At 48.3% G+C, this 14,663-nt stretch overlaps 1 protein-coding gene across 2 annotated transcripts; it reads left to right on the top strand.

The window, feature by feature from the left end:
• Window positions 1–3,826: 3,826 nt before the first annotated feature.
• On the top strand, window positions 3,827–14,430 carry LOC137360072 (pleckstrin homology domain-containing family F member 1-like). 2 transcript variants are annotated; one of them, XM_068025665.1, is made up of 3 exons: window positions 3,827–3,929; window positions 10,569–10,945; window positions 13,130–14,430. In XM_068025665.1, the coding sequence occupies exons 2-3, from the start codon at window positions 10,650–10,652 to the stop codon at window positions 13,551–13,553; spliced, it is 720 nt and encodes a 239-aa protein (XP_067881766.1). In that variant the 5' UTR covers window positions 3,827–3,929; window positions 10,569–10,649; the 3' UTR covers window positions 13,554–14,430. The 2 variants fall into 2 exon arrangements, with proteins under 2 accessions (XP_067881766.1, XP_067881767.1); XM_068025666.1 differs by lacking the exon at window positions 3,827–3,929 and adding an exon at window positions 9,148–9,154.
• Window positions 14,431–14,663: the final 233 nt, after the last annotated feature.

Genomic DNA, 14,663 nt, shown 5'->3' with positions numbered 1-14,663 from the left:
GGGGGGGACAGAAAGCGTGAGTGAGACAGAGACATACTGTTTTTTCCAAAAATATAATTTATTCATAAAATTTGTAAAAATACGTAACAGTTCAAATTTGACATTACATAAAGTGCAATGCAACTCAGTTTCTTTCAATACACTACACTTGCATTACAATATACATTTACATTTCATGTCGAATATTCTCTGGTGTATACAGCCCGAGGGGTTTTACACGGGTTCCAGACCCTCGGTTCACTATGGCGGGAGGACCTTACACAGTGGTCTTTCCCCATTGAGCCTTTGCTGCGGCTGTCCCAAGCTTTAGTGCGTCCCTCAGCACATAGTCCTGGACCTTGGAATGTGCCAGTCTGCAACATTCGGTCGTGGACAACTCTTTGCGCTGGAAGACCATCAAGTTTCGGGCAGACCGAAGAGCATCCGACAGGATCCACCATCTCCTTTTCCCGTAGGGCCTCGAGGACATTCCCTGAGACAGAGACATACAGAGAGAGTGAGATCGAGAGAAAGAGAGAGAGAGAGAGTGTGCTGATCAGTAACACATGATGTAAAACTGGGATCACTCCCACAAGCCCATGTAAGGTCAGACCGCTAAGAAATATTACAATGTCTGCTCTAAACAACATCCCAGAATGCTCTGAGATTTAACCCTTCGTGATGGGAATCCAACTTTACAGCAACGTCTTGACATAAGTTAACACCCCATCCACCACCCTCACCATTCACTCCCTCCACCACTGACGCACAGTGGCAGCAGTGTGTACCCTCTACAAGATGCACTGCAGCAACGCACCAAGGCTCCCTCGACAGCACCTTCCAAACCCGCGACCTCTACCAACTAGAAGGACAAGGGCAGCAGATGCATGGGAACACCACCACCTGCAAGTTCCCCTCCAAGCCACACACCATCTTGTAAGATTAGTTTTGTGCAAGGGATTCGAACCTGATAACCAAAAGTTATAGCAATTCTCTTTTATCGTCACACAGCAGAGATGAACAGAGAGAGTCATTTATAGCATGTAAGGAGGCCATTCTGTCCGTCGAGTCAATGCCGGCTCTCCACGGAGCTTTGCAGTCAGTCTCGCTCCCTGGCTCGATCCCCGTAGCCCCCTGCAAGTCTATTTCTCTCCGTTGCCCATCAGGTTTCCTCTTGAAGTCATTGATCATCTTCGCTTCCACCCCCCTCCTGGGCAGCGAGTTCCAGCTCATTACCACCCACTGTGTAAAAAAGGTGTTTCCTCATATTCCCCCCTGCATCTTTTGTCCAAAACTTTCAATCTGTGTTCCCTTTGTACCATTTGTTAATGGGAACAGTTCTTCCTTGTAACTTATCTAAGCCCGTCATAATCTTGCACACCTCTATTAAATCTCCTCCCAATCTCCTTTGTTCTAAGGAGAACAAACCCAGTTTTTCCAACCTAACTTTGTAACTAAAATCCCCCAACCCTGGAACCATTCTGGTAAATCTCCTCTGCAGCCTCTCAAAGACCCTCACATCCTTCCTGAAGCGTGGTGACCAGAACTGGACACAATACTCCAGTTGGGGCCAAACCAGAGCTTTATAAAGATTCAGCATAACTTCCCTGCTTTTGCACATTACCGTGTTTAGGCAGCAATTTACAGTATCAAATGGATCATATATTACCTGGGACACTGGGCGGAACAGCACACATCATTCTTTCTCATTCACCTCTCTTCTGCCCTCTGACCTGTTTCGATGGCAAGGCAAGTGTTCGGCTTCAGTCGGTATTTTCAAGCTCTGGAACTCACTCTGTGATTTCTATTTCCACACCTTTCAGTCGAAATTCACCCTTCCTTATACCCTTGTTTCTTTACCATCTGACCTGATAGTTCCAATCATTCTTTCGCCTGCTCTGCTGTGCCTTTCCAAACATGCACTTTTCCACACTTCCCTAATCCCTGGGGCACATCTTGCCTGGGCATCCTGTTTTTCTGCCCCCTTTGTACCTTGTGGTTTTAGCAGTCTCGTCCATCAGTCAGTCACAGTGACAGCTATCAGCTCAACTTAACAGTCTGTCATAAGCAATGGCAGTTGTTTATACAGTTCAGAAGCTTAGAAGCCAATCAACACTTCCCTAAAAAAAAGAAATCACCAACGTGTCTTTGTTTTTGTCCATACCTGCAGTTTCACATTCTAAAAGGTCCCTCAGGCAGCTGTGTATCCTAAAACCATGTTGGCCATCATATTAGTATAAGCAATAAGACAAATGCCGATTAAAAAGGAATCATTTGTAAACTAATTAAATGGAAGCACGAAGGCATAATCTAATTAAAAGAATTACAGGGAAGCTGATTAATTATGACAGCCTTAGAGATCGTTCTACAATCCTGACTTGGAACTATATCGCCGTTCCTTCATTGTCACTGGGTCAAAATCCTGGAACTCCCTCCCATTATGTTTACACCGGGTTGCTAGATATATTATGTATATCTGATTTATCTCAGAGCAATGCAGATATCACACTTGTATTAAATCACCAGCTGGTTTATTTACAGTCCTTTAAACTATATTCTCATAGCAATCTCTGTAGCAGACCCAAGCTGTGTATTTTAGTTTCACTTTTAACTCTTAAGCTCTACCCATAGGCTTAAGCAATCAAACACAGTGAACACAGATAATTGAACAGACTAATACAAACACTACACCTCCCTAACAGCACCATGGGTGTATCTACTCCACATGGACTGCAGGGGTTCAAGAAAGCAGCTCACCACCACCCCCTCAATGGGCAATCAGGGATGGGCAATAAATGCCAGGGGCCTTGCCCGCGACACCCACATCCCCAGAATGAATATATTTTTAAGAAGTGAGCCAACTTCTGTAGGTTAATGAAAACATCAAAAGGATACAGTGCTAAAATTCTACTGAGTGGGACTCGAATCCCACAACCTTCCAGCTGAGAGAGTAGGCTTGGTCAGAATGTTCTGAAAGAGCAGGGTCCATTCCCAAGGTTTGCGCCGAGTTAGCTCATTCCAGCCTGGGACGGGCGGCGGAGTGGTACTGAGCCCCAGAGAGCAGAAAGGACCCAGTTCCCCCCACCTTGTCTGCCCTCAGTTAGTGGAGACCAGTTTGGAGGGGGAGGCAGAAGGAAGGGGGAAAAAAAATTGGGAGGGGGGAAAAAAAAAAGAGTACAAAATTCAGCCAGATTCCCTGCTCCCGAACACAACCCAGTGCCTCCTGCTGGATGGATGCTCGGCTGTGAAACCCCTCCCAGTCGAATAGTTTACTGTTACTGCGGGGTCTCACACGCCAGGAGTCAGCGCCTTCTGTTCGGCGGATGAACGGAGTGAAAGCGGGGGGTGGGGGAGAAGCAGCAAGTACAACTAAAAGGCTCCTTTTAAAGTCTGCAGAGCCGCCGCTGAATTGAAACCCAGTTTGAAAAGATTTTTTTTTTTGGTAGATATATATAGTTCCTAAAATCCAACTTTAAGCGGGAATGTGCAACTCCGCTTTCCGAAACTGGGCAGGGAGAGTTCTTCTGACTGAGGGTCAGGGTGGGAATTAGCAGACCACTGACCGAAATAAATCTCATTTCTGTTTCAGAAACATAGAGGACGATTTTAAGGACTTGCAACGCTGCTGGGCAACCGGGAAGAAAAGTTTGGAGAAAGTTCACAAAGTATTGGAAGAAAGATTACAAACTTTGGAGAAAGTTTACAAAGTATTGGAAGAAAGATTACAAACTTTGGAGAAAGTTTATAAAGTTTGGAGAAAGTTTATAAAGTTTGGAGAAAGTTTACAAAGTTTTGAAGAAAGTTTACGAAGTTTGGAGAAAGTTTACAAAGTTTTGAAGAAAGTTTACGAAGTTTGGAGAAAGTTTACAAAGTTTCCGAAAGTTGGCGGTGAAGAATTCTCGCCAGCAGTTTCCGTTCTGGGAGCTTAGGTCTGACAGTGCGACACAGGGGTGAGTGAGAGACTGAGAGCGACCCCTTTTTATTTTTAAACTTGCGCAAAACAAGAAACAAACTCTCTTTAACAGTTACCCTTCGCAGATAGACCCGAGACATCAACCGTTCTATTTTCTGAAAGCTTCTGACTTCCCAAAAATTGCACAGCGTAATTTTAATTGTGCAACTTTAAAAAAAAAATCGATTTCTGGATTCTTACAAATAGGGAATTTCTCGATTTTTATTCCAATTCTTTCATAAACGATTCACCGATTTGTAGCCACTAATTCATTGGGTATTTGTGGGCTCGTTCTGTGCGCGATTTGACTGCCCTTTTTTCTGGCGGTGACCTCGTCTACCCAGAAGCTTCTGAAGTTCTTTGGGAACCTCCTCGAGGAGGTGGGAGGGACTTTATATGAGAGCAGTGCGCGTTTATATAGCGCCTGGGATGTAGTGAAATATCCCAAGGTGCATCACAGGACAGAATCTGACAAAATGTTGACACTAGGCCACATAAGGAGATGTTAGGACGGGTGACCAAAATCTTGGCCAAAGAGGGAGGTTTTAAGGAGTGTGTTAAAGGAGGAGAGAGAGGGGTATAGAGAGGCGGAGAGGTTTAGGGAGGGAATTCGAGGCTGGAGGAGGTTATAGAGATAGGGAGGGGAGCGAGGCTGTGACGGAGATTGAAACACGAACGTGAGAATTTTAAAATTGAGGTATTTCTTCACAGGGAGCGAATGTAGGTCAGTGAGCTCACTGGAGGTGATGGGTAATCGGTGCAAGTTAGGACACGGGGCAGCAGAGTTTTGGATGAGATTAAGTTTACGGAGGGTAGAATGTGGGAGAGCAGCCAGAAGTGTGTTGGAATAGTCAAGTCTAGAGGTAACGGAGGCATGAATGAGGGTTTCAGCAGCCAATGAGCTGATACAGGGTGGAGTTGGGTGATGTAATGGAGGTGGAAACAGGCGGTCTTTGGGGGGAGGCAGATATGCAGTCAGAAATTTCAAAGTCAGCAGGGGGGAGTTCTCTTTGGTGTTCTGGTGCCATTTGTAATCCTTCAGCCATACGAACATACGAATTAGGAGCAGGAGTAGGCCACTCGGCCCCTCGAGCCTGCTCCGTCAGTCAATAAGATCATGGCTGAACTGATTGTAACCTCAACTCTACATTCCCACCTACCCCCGATAACCTTTCACCCCCTTGTTTATCAAGAATCTATCTACCTCTGCCTTAAAAATATTCAAAGACTCTGCTTCCACCGCCTTTTCGGGAAGAGAATTTCAAAGACTCACGACCCTCTGAGAGAAAAATTCTCCTCATCTCTGTCTTAAATGGGCAACCCCTTATTTTTAAACAGTGACCCCTAGTTCTAGATTCTCCCACAAGGGGAAACATCCTTTCCACATCCACCCTGTCAAGACCCCTCAGGATCTTATATGTTTCAATCAAGTCGCCTCTTACTCTTCTAAATTCCAGTGGATACAAGCCTAGCCTGTCCACCCTTTCCTCATAAGACAACCCACCCATTCCAGATATCAGTCTAGTAAACCTTCTCTGAACTGTTTCCAACTCATTTACATCATTCTTTAAATAAGGAGACCAGTACTGTACACAGTACTCCAGATGTGGTCTCACCAATACCCTGTATAGCTGAAGCATAACCTCCCTACTTTTGTATTCAATTCCCCTCGTGATAAATGATAACATTCTATTAGCTTTCCTCATTACTTGCTGTACCTGCATACTAACCTTTTGTGATTCATGCACTCGGACACCCAGATCCCTCTGCATCTCAGAGCTCTGCAATCTCTCACCATTTAGATAATATGCTTTTTTATTCTTTCTGCCAAAGTGGACAATTTCACATTTCCTCACATTATATTCCATTTGCCAGGTCTTTGTCCACTCACTTAACCTATCCATATCCCTTTGTAGCCCCATTATGTCCTCTTCACAAGTTACTTTTCTACCTGTCTTTGTGTCATCAGCAAATTTAGCAACCATACCTTCGGTCCCTTCATCCAACTTATTTATATAAATTGTAAAAAGTTGAGGCCCCAGCACTGATCCCTGTGGCACACCACTCGTTACATCTTGCCAACCAGAAAATGACCCATTTATGCCTCCTCTCTGTTTCCTGTTAGCTAACCAATCTTCTATCCATTGCCAATATGTTACCCCCTACACCATGAGCTTTTATTTTCTGCAATAACCTTTGATGTGACACCTTATCAAATGTCTTCTGGAAATCTAAGTACAATACATCCATCGGTTCACCTTTATCCACAGCACATGTAACTCCCTCAAAGAACTCCAATAAATTGGTTAAACATGATTTCCCTTTCACAAAACCATGTTGACTTTGCCTGATTACCTTGAATTTTTCTAAGTGCCCTGCTTTAATAACAGCTTCTAACATTTTCCCCAAGACAGAAGTTAAGCTAACTGGCCTGTAGTTTCCTGCTTTCTGTCTCCCTCCATTTTTGAATAAAGGAGTTACATTGGCTATTTTTCAATCCAGTGGAACCTTCCCCCGAATCTAGGGAATTTTGAAAAATTAAAATTAACGCATCCACTATCTCGCTAGCCACTTCTTTTAAGACCCTAGGATGAAGTCCATCAGGACCCGGGACTTGTCAGCCTCGCAGTTCCAACCATTTGTTCAGCACCACTTCCCTGGTGATTGTAATTCTCTTGAGTTCCTCCCTCCCCTCCATTTCCTGATTTACAGCTAATACTGGGATGTTACTTGTATCCTCAATAGTGAAGACCGATGCAAAATCTCTGTTCAATTCATCTGCCATCTCCTTATTATCCATTATTAATTCCCCAAACTCACTTTCTGTAGGACCAACGCTCACTTTGTTAACTCTTTTCTTTTAAATATCTATAGAAACTCTTACTATCTGTTTTTATATTTCTAGCCAGCTTTCTGTCTAAATGTTCCCTCCTTGTTGATCTTTTAGTCAATCTTTGCTGTTTTTTATATTCTGTCCAATCTTCGGACCTGCTCCCTTCTTTGCGCAATTATAGGCCTTTTCTTTAAGTTTGATACTATCTGTTTTAGTTAACCATGGATGGCAGGTCCCACCCTTGGAATTTTTCTTTCCCGTTGGAATGAAACCCACATCACTAAAAACAGATGATCTGGCCGCTTATCACATCGCTGCTTGTGGGATCTTGCTGTGCACAAATTGGCTGCCATATTCCCTACGTTACAACAGCACTTCAAAAGAGGTACCTCGTTGGCGGCGAAGCACTTTGGGATTTCCTAAGGTGGCGAAAGGCGCTATACAAATGAAAATCCCTTCACTTTCATTCCGAGTGAGTCACAATCTTGGAGGAGAGACAGAAAGTGGGGGGGAGAGAAACAAAGCTCGACAACAAATCCAGACACAGTGCCTGTTTACTTCAACTGCAGTTAGGCTAAAGAGTGTCCCCAGGTAACTTCAAAACCACAGAACAGGCAGTGATCTGAAGCCATAAACCACTCCCCCTCCTTCTTGGGCTCGAATCCCACCTCAGCAAATGGTGATATTTGAATTCAATTCATAAATCTGGAATTAGAGCTAGTCTAATGACCATGAGACCATTGTCGATTGTTGTGAAAACCCATCTGGTTCACTAATGTCCTTTAGGGAAGGAAATCTGCCCTCCATACCCAGTCTGGCCTACATGTGAGTCCAGACCCACAGCAATGTGGGTTGACTTTTTAACAATGCCCTCGGAAAGTTTCTCAAGGGCTATGAGGGATGGGAAATAAATGCTGGCCTAGTCAGCGATGCCCGCATCCCTTGAACGAATTTTTAAAAATTACTGCCTGTGGAATCTTGCTGTGCTCAATTTGGCTGCTGCGTTTCCTGCATTATCACAGTGACGACACTTCAAATAAAATACTTCATTAGCTGTGGGATTTCCGGAGGTAGTGAAAAGCACTATAGATATGAGAATCTTTTTGGCTTTCCTGAATGGGACGGCAACCGGAGGTCTCATCCAAAACTCTGCTGCCCCTGTCCTAACTCACACCAAGTCCCATTCCCTTATCACCTGTTGTGGATTGCCTTTAAGAGTCATGTACCTTTAAGATCTAAGGATGCTAATGAGCCAAGTACCAGGATGCAGTTGATCACCTGCCAGATTCACTCTGCGACTGTAACACCAAGGGGCACGCCCTGTAAATAGTTAGCTGTGCACTGTACATATTAGTTAGCTGTTTAATAAACCTGTTTGAGATCTTCAATCAACCGAACTCCACGCGTCTCATTTTATGCTGCATTTAGGGCGGCACAGTGGCGCAGTGGTTAGCACCGCAGCCTCACAGCTCCAGCGACCCAGGTTCAATTCTGGGTACTGCCTGTGTGGAGTTTGCAAGTTCTCCCTGTGACCGCGTGGGTTTACTCCGGGTGCTCCGGTTTCCTCCCACATGCCGAAAGACTTGCAGGTTAGTAGGTAAATTGGCCATTATAAATTGCCCCTAGTATAGGTAGGTGGTAGGGAAATATAGGGACAGGTGGGGATGTTTGGTAGGAATATGGGATTAGTGTAGAATTAGTATAAAATGGGTGGTTGATGGTCGGCACAGACTCGGTGGGCCGAAGGGCCTGTTTCAGTGCTGTATCTCTAAAAATAAATTTTTTTTTAAAAAAATCAGACAACATAAAACGTTTCTCATTACATGGTGGCAGCGGTGGTGAGAAGACAAAACTCAAGATTGAAGACCACAGGAAAACAGCTTTAAAAATTACCTACAGCTGAAAGAGAGAAAGTTAAAGGAAACACTGGCCCAAACAGTGTAAAAAAAAAAGAAAAAAGAAACACTGACATTGGCTCCCTCGCCCCTCCCTATCTCTGGAACCTCGTCCAGCCCCACAACCCTACGAGATCTCCGCGCTCCCCTAATTCTGGCTTCTTGACCAGGATTGATGAAAGGTCACAGACCTGAAACATTAACGCTGCTTCTCTCTCCACAGATGCTGCCAGACCTGTTGAGTATTTCCAACACTTTCTGTTTTTATTCCAGACTTTAATCGCTCCACCATCAGCGGCCGTGCCTTCAGCTGCCTGGGCCCCGAGCTCTGGAATTCCCTCCCTAAACCTCTCCGCCTCTCTACCTCCTCCTTTAAGACGCTCCTTAAAACCCACCTCTGTGACCGAGCGTTTGCTCATCTGCCCTGATATCTCCTTACGTGGCTCCTGTGGAGCCTCTCGGGATGTCTTACTCGGTTATCGGTGCTTTGCAAATGTAAGTTGTTGTTGCATTGCCGCGGAACCGTTCGCTCCCTCCACGCGTCCCAGAGCGCTTTGCTTTGAAGTGTGCAGTCAGCGCTGCGGCGTGGGAGATGCAGCGGGCCAATGTGTGCACAGCAAGATCCCGCAAATAGCAATGTGATAAATGACCAGATTCTGTGTTTATTTTTTGTGCGAATTTGATTGAGGGATAAATATTGATCCCTGGACACAGGGGAGAACCTGCCCCCCCACCCCCCCCCGCCCCCACCCCACCACTTCTTCCAGTAGTCCTACCTGGCGTCTTGTACTGAGCCCCACTCAGAGCTTGGGATCATAGGAAATAGGAGCAGGAGTAGGCCACTCGGCCCGTCGAGCCTGCTCCACCATTCAAACAGATCATGGCTGATCATCTACCTCTACACCATTTTCCCCCACTGTCCCCATATCCCTTGATGTCGTTAGTATCCAGAAACGTTATCGATCTCTGTCTTGAACATGCTCAATGATTGAGCTTCCACAGCCCTCTGGGGTAGAGAATTCCACAGATTCACCACCCTCTGAGTGAAGAAATTCCTCCTCATCTCAGTCCCAAATGTCCTGCCCCTTATTCTGAGACTGTGTCCCCTTGTTCTAGACTCACCAGCCATAGGAAACATCCTATCCACATCCACCCTGTCACGTCCTGTCAGGATTTTGTAAGTTTCAATGAGATCACCTCTCATTCTTCGAAACTCTAGAGAATACAGGGCCAGTTTCCTCAATCTTTCCTCATAAGACAATTCCTCCAAGCCAGCGATTAGTCTGGTGAACCTCCGTTGCACTCCCTCTATGATAAGTATATCCTTCCTTAGATAAGGAGACCCAAACTGTACACAATACTCCAGGTGCGGTCTCACCAAAGCTCTAAAAAACTGCAGCAAGACATCTTTACTCCTGAACTCAAATCCCCTTGCGATGAAGGCCAACATACCATTTGCCTTCTTAATTGCTTCCTGCACCTGCAAACTAGCTTTCAGTGACTCATGAACAAGGACACCCAGGTCCCTTTGGAGATCAACACTTCCCAACCTCTCACCATTTAAGAAATACTCTGACTTTCTGTTTTTTTTTTCTACCAAATTGGATAACTTCGCACTTATTCACATTATGTTCCATCTGCCATGTTCTTGCCCACTCACTTTGCCTGTCCAAAGCCCCTCATGGCCCCCTTGTACCTCCTCAGGAAGGAAGAGCCCATGTTTGATTCCCCTGCCTGAGTGGTCTAACCCCAGTTGGGTGATGCCCCCTCTGGGTGTGAAGACTGGGCCACTTGGGGATGAAGGAGGAGGTGGGGGGGGGGGTGGGGGTGGGTGGCAGTTGTTGTGGTTGGTGGGGGCGGGGGAGGGGCTTGCAGCTAGCACTTAATTCATCTTTAACCTTCTTAACAGGCCCAGGGGGTCTCTCGAAGGCTGAGGCCAGGGAGAGCGACGGGAAGCCCCCCCCCCCCGCCACACTCGGCCCGGCGGAAAATGGCGGACCACCTCGTGGACTCGGAGGCCAACTCGCGGCGGATCGCGGCGGTGGAGCGCTGCTTCGGGGCCTCGGGCCAGCCCCTCGCCATCCCGGGCCGGGTGCTGGTGGGCGAGGGCCTGCTCACCAAGGTCTGCCGCAAGAGGCCCAAGGCCCGGCAGTTCTTCCTCTTCAATGACATCCTGGTCTACGGCAACGTGGTGCTGGCCAGGCGCAAGTACAACCGGCAGCGCATCATCCCACTGGAGGAGGTCTCGGTGCAGCCGCTGGAGGCCAACGGCCAGTTCAAGCACAGGTCGGGGGTCGCAGGTCGTGCCAGGTGGTGAATGGGCGAGCAGGGGTTTTAGTTTTTGCCGGGGGGGGGGGCTGGAGGGAGGGAGGGGGTTTGGGGGGAACCGCCCCTTCCTTCCAACCTCCCCACCCCACCCAACGGATCAGAAAACAATCCCAGAGTGCTTTGCGCAGAGGCCCCGTTGCCGTGCCGACCGACTTGGTGGCCATTTTGGGGCCATCAAAGTCCCCCCCCCGCAGACTTTGCCAGGGAATGGCAGTTTCCCAACCTGCAGTTCTCCCCGGAGTGATTTGGACAGAGGCCCGTTGGCCATAATCGGTGGTCATTTTAGTTTGGATGAGGGTCCCTGCGTGAGATGGAAAAATACGGAGAGGCCGAGGGGCGGGGGAACCCTAGATATTTGATGGCGCCTGGGCCCCCATTCTTCAGGCGCAGGATGGGCGCCTAAGCCTCCAAAATGGCAGGCACGGCACGCCATATTCGTAAAGGTGGAAATGTAAGGCCCCAAGGACTGCGCCGGTAATGTGGGGGGGATGAGGCAGAGTCAAATAGCGGGGAAAAGGGCGGTCTGACGTCGGTTTGAGGCCCGCTTTGTAAAATTGGGCAGCCCCAGGCCCAGCGGGCGCAGAAATTGAAATCCTTCTCACCGGCAACCTGCCTGGTCACCTGTAACTGAGGTCCAATATGGGGGCATGCCTCGGGGTCCTGCTTGATGCAGGGCTGGGACCAATCTCCAGGCTTTAGGGTTTTTCCGACTGGGGAGGAGGAGACCGAGAGATGGCGTCTTACAGATGGATATATATAGATTGGCAAATGATGTAGGGGAAAGGTTTAATTTCGAATCCGACTTTAAATTGAGCAATGGGAGTGGAACGAGGGGGTCGGGGGTCAGGGAGGTGAAAGGTTACCTCAGCTATTGGGCAGCGGCACTTCTGAGAAAGGGTGTTTGTGACGTGGGACAAGCTCCGGATGGAGATGAGGCGGGAATCGTTTAAGCAACAATTGCAAGGAATGCAGGGTCCGACTGAACGAAACTGGGCTGACTGGGCCTCATTCTGTGCGAGCACCTCGTGATCTGTTTTTACTGATGTCGGTTGAGGGATAGGTGTTGGGCCCTGGGGGCGAGCTCCCTCGACCAGCTCTTCCTCCAATAAGGGCCGTGGGATCACTGGGCAAATAGGGCCTGAGGTTTGAAGTCTCACCCGAAAGACAGCACCTCCGGCAGTGCAGCACTCCCACAGTACTGGCAATGGGGCTGGGGGAGAGGGGTTACTGTGTGACAGTGTGAGGGAGCTGGATTAACATCAGTACAGATACAGTCAGTAACACAGGGTGCTGGGGAGAGGGGTTACTGAGTGAGAGTGTGAGGGAGCTGGATTAACATCACCACAGATACAGTCAGTAACACAGGGTGCTGGGGGAGAGGGGTTACTGAGTGGCAGTGTGAGGGAGCTGGATTAACATCACCACAGATACAGTCAGTAACACAGGGTGCTGGGGGAGAGGGGTTACTGAGTGGCAGTGTGAGGGAGCTGGATTAACATCAGTATAGATACAGTCAGTAACACAGGGTGCTGGGGGAGAGGGGTTACTGAGTGACAGTGTGAGGGAGCTGGATTAACATCACCACAGATACAGTCAGTAACACAGGGTGCTGGGGGAGAGGGGTTACTGAGTGGCAGTGTGAGGGAGCTGGATTAACATCACCACAGATACAGTCAGTAAGACAGGGTGCTGGGGAGAGGGGTTACTGAGTGACAGTGTGAGGGAGCTGGATTAACATCAGTACAGATACAGTCAGTAAGACAGGGTGCTGGGGGGGGTGATGGCCGGGAGAGGGTTTCCCATCTGTTGTGTGTTTGAGTGCTCGTATCCCAGGCGGGATGGATGGTTCAGGAGGGAGATGCAATTAGGTGGCGTTTCTGCTGCTGGCCACTATCTGGTGCAGGTTGAGGGGGTTTGTGTGTGATGCCTTCTGTGGTTGAATATCCCCTCTTACTGAGCTGAGAATGGGCTACTTTGTGGAGTGTGGTGGTTGGGTGGGCGGTAGATTCCCAGTAAAGGAATCTGAAATTTGTGGGAAATGGGAGTGGGAGGGAGGTGATGGGCGGCAGTGAGTTTAAAGGCAGGTGGAGAGGTCAAAACCCTCGCCCTTCTCTCACCCTTTGCCCTCTGACCTCCCTGCAGGTGGCTGATCGAAACCGCGACCAAGTCTTTCGTCGTCTGCGCCGCGACGTCGCTGGAGAAGGCGGAGTGGATGACACACATTGACCGCTGCGTGCGCGAGCGGCTGCTCCGCTGCGGGGAGCGGCGCGGAGGCCAGCGGGCCGCCCCGTGGGTCCCCGACGCCGAGGCCGCCCACTGCATGCGCTGCGGCCTGACCCGCTTCACGGCCGTCCGCCGCCGTCACCACTGCCGCGCCTGCGGCTACGTGGTCTGCGCCTCCTGTTCGGACGCCCGCTTCCTGCTGCCCAGGATGTCGCCCAAGCCCCTGCGGGTGTGCGGGCCCTGCCACCGGCGGCTGACGGGCGAGCGGGCGGCCCCCGGCCACGACCAGGAAGAGCTGGACGATCGCCGCTGTGATGGCAGCGGTGCCCACGACATCAATTGAGCCCCGGCTTGTCCACTGTCTGCCGTCGACCAGGCCTCCGCGGCATCTCGGGCTTCTTGGCGGGATAAGGAAGTTTGGGATCGCACTGTGCAAAGGGAAAAGACTCTGCCCTGTTCCCTACTGCATCCTTTTCTCATCGCCCCCAAAATCGGCCACTTCCTGCACCCGGAGGGGAGGCTGCTTTCAAGATGACCTTCGCTTTGACCTTAGGTGACTTCTGGTTGACATTGGCTTTGAACTCTTCTCTTTGACGGACAAAGGTTTTGGTGCCGTCAGGGGGGGCGCTTGAGAGGAGGATGTTGCCGAGAGTTGTACTGATTCTTCTCTGCTTGCTTTGGATCCAGAGAGACAGAGAGAGAGAGAGATGTTCTAGCATTTAGAAAAATTCAAGGTAATCACGCAGAGTCAACATGGTTTTGTGAAAGGGAAATCATGTTTAACCAATTTATTGGAGTTCTTTGAGGGAGTTACATGTGCTGTAGATAAAGGGGAACCAGTGAATGTATTGTACTTAGATTTCCAGAAGGCATTTGATAAGGTGTCACATCAAAGGTTATTGCAGAAAATAAAAGCTCGTGGTGTAGGGGGTAACATATAGGCATGGTTAGAAGATTGGTTAGCTAACAGGAAACAGAGAGTAGGCACAAATGGGTCATTTTCTGGTTGGCGAGATGTATCGAGTGGTGTGCCACAGGGATCAGTGCTGGGGCCTCAACTTTTTACAATTTATATAAATGACTTGGATGAAGGGAGCGAAGGTATGGTTGCTAAATTTGCTGATGACACAAAGATAGGTAGGAAAGTAACTTGTGAAGAGGACTTAAGGAGGCTACAAAGGGATATAGATAGGTTAAGTGAGTGGGCAAAGACCTGGCAAATGGAATATAATGTGGGAAAGTGGGAAATTGTCCACTTTGGCAGAAAGAATAAAAAAGAAGCATATTATCTAAATGGTGAGAGATTGCAGAGCTCTGAGATACAGAGGGATCTGGGTGTCCGAGTGCATGAATCACAAAAAGTTAGTATGCAGGTACAGCAAGTAATTAGGAAAGTTAATAGAATGTTATAGTTTATCGTGAGGGGAATTGAATACAAATGTAGGGAGGTTAT

The sequence above is a fragment of the Heterodontus francisci genome, unplaced genomic scaffold (assembly GCF_036365525.1).
Source record: "Heterodontus francisci isolate sHetFra1 unplaced genomic scaffold, sHetFra1.hap1 HAP1_SCAFFOLD_638, whole genome shotgun sequence".
Lineage (NCBI taxonomy): Eukaryota > Metazoa > Chordata > Chondrichthyes > Heterodontiformes > Heterodontidae > Heterodontus > Heterodontus francisci.
This window is presented reverse-complemented; position numbering and strand designations above follow the sequence as displayed.

Excerpts from the sequence above, each read along its gene's own strand:
- LOC137360072 (XM_068025665.1), top strand. The coding sequence starts at position 10,650 with ATGGCGGACCACCTCGTGGACTCGGAGGCCAACTCGCGGCGGATCGCG. Across the intron at positions 10,946-13,129 it reads AACGGCCAGTTCAAGCACAG|GTGGCTGATCGAAACCGCGA; the intron begins GTCGGGGGTCGC and ends ACCTCCCTGCAG.